The 6038-nt window shown below is 31.6% G+C and overlaps 1 protein-coding gene across 2 annotated transcripts; it reads left to right on the top strand.

Moving 5' to 3' along the window:
* Nucleotides 1–1856: 1856 nt before the first annotated feature.
* LOC25485533 (putative lipoate-protein ligase A) lies at nucleotides 1857–6038 on the top strand. 2 transcript variants are annotated; one of them, XM_013614768.3, is made up of 5 exons: nucleotides 1857–1978; nucleotides 2497–2707; nucleotides 4589–4827; nucleotides 5030–5178; nucleotides 5476–6038. In XM_013614768.3, exons 2-5 carry the CDS (start codon nucleotides 2523–2525, stop codon nucleotides 5686–5688), a joined length of 786 nt encoding a protein of 261 aa, XP_013470222.1. In that variant the 5' UTR covers nucleotides 1857–1978; nucleotides 2497–2522; the 3' UTR covers nucleotides 5689–6038. The 2 variants fall into 2 exon arrangements, with proteins under 2 accessions (XP_013470222.1, XP_024627654.1); XM_024771886.2 differs by lacking the exon at nucleotides 1857–1978 and having other exon boundaries at nucleotides 2521–2707; nucleotides 4600–4827.

The raw sequence follows: 6038 nt of genomic DNA on the forward strand, positions 1-6038 counted from the left end.
CAAGAGAATCCATAATTAAAAATTAGTAAGTGTTTTGTGGCAGATGGTTTTACGTGGATGAAAGAGCAAAACAAAAAAACACTTACAGAACAAAATAAACACATAAACAAATGACATAAAAAAACCCTAGAAAACAGAGCACACAAGAACACAACAAAATCAATATGGTTCACCCTACAATCAAAGGCTACATCCTCAGACGAAAATGAGTAATTATCGCTTCTTAAAACACTAATGACTTTTATATTAACTCATTAGTCATTAGTGATTTAAGAAAATTTTAAATTTAAGTAGTAAATAATTCAAGACATCCGCAGAGAGATAAGCATGACCAGAGAAGTATTGCTCTTAAATCAGAGAGAGTTTCGCTTCTAACTGAACAATATAAAGTTGCTCGAGTTCTTGTAACTCTGGTCTAGGAGTTCTTGCAACTCTGGTGTCATTTCTCTCTTTTCGGTTTCCATTTTCTTCCAATGTGAGAGCTTCAAGCTCATAAATTATCAATCAATACCACAATTTTCATTTCATATGGTAGAAGTTCTTTATTGTTGATTAAGTTTACAATGTTAAGCAACTGACATAGAGAAGATGCCCAAGAAAATTGCAGTACAATTATGATTTTGAATAATGATTGGACAAGTTAAGAAAATGTTATTGTTGAATAATGTTATCACCTTTTTCTAAATTTTCTCCCATAAACATGTACTTACTCATGTGACGTAGGACAAAAAATTGGACAAGTTTTGGCCTCAAAATGATGAAGTATATGTTTGGTGAATACATAAATCATGATACAAACCAGGAGAAGTTATAAATGGTATATTTACAATTTCACAGTGAAGAGAGTCTAAGCAGAAGAAGAAGAAGAATATGGAAGAGAAAGGAAGAGGATGGAAACATCAAGGATTTTTTATTTTAAATTTTGTAACTTAGTGATTTTTAATTTCGTCCCTATGTAATTTTTCGTTTTTGATTTTGGACCCTATAATCTTGCGTGGAAGGACACATAAACTTGTTTTGCCACGTCAAACAACGCCACGTCAGTCACCGTTAGACACATCAGCGTTTTTGTAACAGATGCTGACGGGAGGGACGAAAATCAAAACGTTTGTAACTTACAGGGTTTGTTTTAGAACAAAAAAAGATACAGGGACGAAAATCAAAAACACGCGAACTTACATGGACGATTTACATATTTAAACCTTTTTATTATTGTAATGTTTGAATGATATTAATAAAACGAGAGTTATATTTATTAATTTTGTTTTTTATTTGTATTTATATTTGCATTTATTTTATGTTTATGATTATGCATTGAATAAATAAAATTGAATTTATTTTCTAATTTTGTATTTAATGAATAAAAAAATTAGAATAAAATCGTTTATTTTTCTTCTAATTTCAAATTTATTTTAAGTGCATAAATAAATTAGAATATATCAAATAAATAATTTAGAATAAAGTGAACAAATAATTTAGAATTAAGTAAATAACATAATTTAGAATAAAGTAAATAAATATTGAATATAGGAAAAAATGTATTAAAAAATTTAGATTTTTTCCACAAAAAAAAAAAGATTTTTTTTTCTTTAAAAAATGATAAAAAAAAAATAATTACCCCATATGACATGACATGTCAGACTACATGACAGTCAACGACCATATCATATTGATTGACATATGAAATTAACGGAGATGACAAATCAACTAAAGTTTTACAATTACATGTTTTTTTTTTTTTTTTTTTTTGTCTTTTCTTAAACTTAGAAAGGGTAATTGCAAAATTTTACGATCCAGATATTTGCCAATTTACTCAAAATTAATTAAATTTGAAATGGACAAAACTATTTATATAATTTGTGAGCATATAAGTGAGCTGATAAATATCATTGACCCTTTGTTTTCTTTCTTTCTGGGATCGGAGACACAACACAACACAGACACACACTCGCTTTGTTTCTGACTCGTCTCCTCGCAGGTAAGCCATTCTTCGATTCTTCTTCTTTCTCCAATTTTGATGCTTTTTGTTAATAACGGGTTGAAGACAATAGTCATTTTCCCCAATTTGATATACTGATTTTGCAATATACTTTGAGTTTTGCAATGTACTAGTAGGTAGTTCTAGTAATCAGTATGAAAAAATTATGAATTGAGAATTTGAGATACTTTGGGTGCATGATGAAGGTATTCTGAGAGGATAGGACATTGAATCAGTAGATGCACCTCTTTGTTTATCATAAGTGGTAACAGACCTGATCAACATTGTCATGTGGAATTATTTGCCGAATATGACTTAATTTCATGGAATAATATGGAACAATCAGGCTTTTCATCACCTCTAGCATTTTTATTGGGCTACCACGTATAAAAATATTTATGCAATACAAATAAATGATAAACCAGTTAAAATAGTTGCCACTTTTTACAAGTAAAGTAAGGTGTTTTGATAATCAACTTCATCATCTTTTCTCAATGGTTTTTTTGATTGAACCGCAGAAGAGAAGAAAAACAGTGTATAATTAATGAGTATCTTGGGGAAAGCAAGAGAAGGAGTAATTGTTCCATCTATGAAACTTGTACGATTAAAAGGGATGTCTATTTTGGAGCAATTGCATTTAGAAGAACGCTTGCTTCGAACTAGTTCCGATAATTGGTGTCTTATTAACGATGGTACCACTTCTCCTGCCATTGTTATGGGTTTGTCCGGGTGAGTCAGTACTTCTTTTTAATCTTTTGTAATGTTGCTCTGTTTTAGAATTATGTATGATATATGATATAATACTACGATGTCGTTTGATTCATGTTGCGGGCGGATCCTATTTAGCGAGATAAGACTTGATTGTTGTTGTTCTGCGTATAAGCCTGTTTGGATTAGTTTGTTTGAGTTTATCTACCGACACAAACACTCTTGAGAGTTGAGACTGTTGAGAGAGCTTATGGAAACACATGTTCATAAACTGTTTCCAGTTTATTTCTTTAACCTCTTTAGGATAACTTATGAGAACAGTTTATAGCTTATATGAGAATAGTTTGGATTTACTTGATTTTTTGTCATCGAAATAGCTTATAGATATGCACTCATATGATACTTCCTTATACTATAAGTGCTTAATTTACTTGTAGGACTGTTTTGATTAGCTTATTTAAGTTTATTTGTAAGACTGTTTCTGTTTGGGAGAGCTTATGGAAACATCATATGACATGTATATAAGTTGTTTTCAGATTATTTTTATTAGCTCTTTATGATAGCTTGTGAGAATAGCGTATAGCTTACAGATAAGCACTTATATGGTAAGTATGTACGTTATAACTACTTATTTAACTTATGTATAAGCTATTTCTATAACAAAAGATAAAATAAAGTCAAGTTGTTTTCATAAGCTATCCTAGAGAGCTTATGGAAACGTGCTGCCGGAAACAGTTTATGGATATATCATAAGTTGCTTTCATAAACTCTCTCAAGCAGCTCACAAATGTTTATAGCAGTGGATAAGCTCAACCCAGCCCTATGTTTTTATATCTTCGGAACACTGTTCTGTTTTAGAATCACAGTCTAGTTTTGTTTTAGTAATATTCCCTTATCACATGTTTTTCATTCAATTCATTTGGTATGACTCCATGCAGTAGTCCTCTTATTTATAGTTTGGAAACAAGTCATACATGGAGTCTAAGAATCTGGTGTGTACTTGTGAAAACTGAAAATAACAAAGCGTTTACTTTTATTCTATAGCCTAATCTTTTTCCTGATTTTGTACCACATTAGTGTTTATTAAACTAAAAAATGGATGCATGAATCACAAAACTGAGAGCGGAGTTTGTGGGTTGGGGAATGCCCAAGTGTTTGACTTGCTTAGTAATTAGAATCTATGAAACATTGACATGTATACACTAATTATAATTTGACAAAATGAAAGTGATTGCATGTAATCACACCACATGCTTAAAAAATAATTAGTGTATTCCCTTGCCACTTGTTTTTCTTTCAATTTATTTGGCATGATTCCATTAAACAGCCCTATAATATACTTTGCAATCATGTCTTACATGGAGTCTAAAAATCTTGTGCGCATGTGAAAACTGAAAAGAATGAAGTGTTGATTTTGTACCATATTGCTGTTTATTAAACTTGAAAATGGGTGCATAAATCTCTGATGAGATCCGAGTTTGTGGAATCATGTTTATTTTGCCAAATGCTCAGTAGTTTGACTTTCCTAGAACACTTTTGAGAGTGTTATTTATTTATTTTTTAAAATTATTTATCTAATAAGTTTGGCTTTGAGAACTTAAAGTCCCAATTATCTTGGTCATTTTCCTTAAATCACTTTTGGGTGGATGCTAAGTCAATTTAGTGGTGTCATGTTTTTATTAGGAAAAATAATTTCAACATCATGGAACATACTAAGGTCTTAAAAAATCTTTTGGGAATGCTGCATTCCCAGGTATGAAAGATAATAAATCTATCTAGCAAATGAATGTTACATTCTACAGGCCACTTGTTGATTTGCTTTATTTATGTGATGCCTCCTTCATTCCCTCGCTCTGAACATGGGAAGTAGGATTTGATGTCAATGTGAAATATTTTACATAGGAAACTTTCAGAACTTGTTGAAGTCAAGTCTGTGTTGCGAGATCATATACCTATCATCAGAAGGTTTACTGGGGGAGGAACTGTTATTGTTGACAACGGCACTATCTTTATTACACTGATATGCAATAAAGACGCTGTTCCAAATGTTCAACCCTTTCCCCGTCCAATTATGTCATGGAGTGGTCAATTGTATGGTAGAGTTTTTGAAGGGCTTGCTGATTTCCATCTCCGTGAAAATGGTATATTGATTGAGTCTCGTATCTAGATCTTTTTTACAATGTTTCTAGGACCATTCATTTTTTGTGTTAAATGAACACAATAGTGCAGAGTTATGTTTAGTTCAATGGTTCATTTAAAGTCTGTGTTTAAAATTCAATCTGTTTCATGAATTTTATAATGAATTTCTGTTCCAATTCTTTTTTTCTTCCTTTGTGTTCTAAGATTACGCGTTTGGTGATCGAAAGTTTGGTGGAAATGCTCAATCTATAACCAAGAACCGGTGGGTACACCACACATCTTTTCTATGGGATTATGAAGCCAAGAACATGTCTTATCTCAAGTTACCAACAAAGGCTCCCAAGTATCGATTAGTAAGTTTATATTTCAATATTTCTTTGCCCCCTGCTTGCATTTTTGTGGGGGTGGTGGTGTTTTTTATGTCCCATCCTACTCATCTTGAGTGGATTTGGGTTACTTTATAATAATATTGGCTGTTAAAAAAATAAAAAAATTCTTTTCTCTACATGAGAGTTATTAATTCATCAATATGCTTTATACCATTTAGAAGTGGGTTATTAATATCTCCACACATTAAACTCAAACAGTGTTAAGATTACTTGCTTCATTTGTTTATCGATCAATGCTTACATTTGTTTGCTTTGGTGCAGACAAGAGATCACATGGATTTTATATGTCGAATGAAGGAGCATATGCCAAGATCAGAATTTATAGAGAGAACTATAAAGGCGGTTGGAGCTGAGTTTTCTGTGAGTCCCGTTAGCTTGGAGTCCGTAAACAATGATTCTGTTTCTGAATATGTTCATACTACGAAGCTACTAACAGAGCAGGAAATTCGGGAAGCTTCTATTGTTCAAACTTGAAAGTATAGTTACAAAAGGACTGACAATAATTTTTGAGTAGCATGCGAGAAAAAATTCGTCGATGGGGGAAGGAGGATGCTGCTGAGGAACTTGCTTTCCCAAGTTGAGTGCTGATGAAATTTAAATGCCATGTATTTGAAACTGTTGTCTGATCAATTTATACTAAATAATTCTTTCTGACCAAATTTTGCTAAAATGTTCTTGTCAGTAGGTATTGTTTTTATTTCATTCTGAATTCTCTACTATCATCTTCTTATTTAGATGCTATTTTTCTCTCAATACTTTCCTTTCTTGTAGCTTGTAATATCGTAATCTATTAAAATAATAATAATTTTCTATCATTGTTTTTA

The sequence above is a fragment of the Medicago truncatula genome, chromosome 1 (assembly GCF_003473485.1).
Source record: "Medicago truncatula cultivar Jemalong A17 chromosome 1, MtrunA17r5.0-ANR, whole genome shotgun sequence".
In the NCBI taxonomy this organism is placed as follows: Eukaryota; Viridiplantae; Streptophyta; class Magnoliopsida; order Fabales; family Fabaceae; genus Medicago; species Medicago truncatula.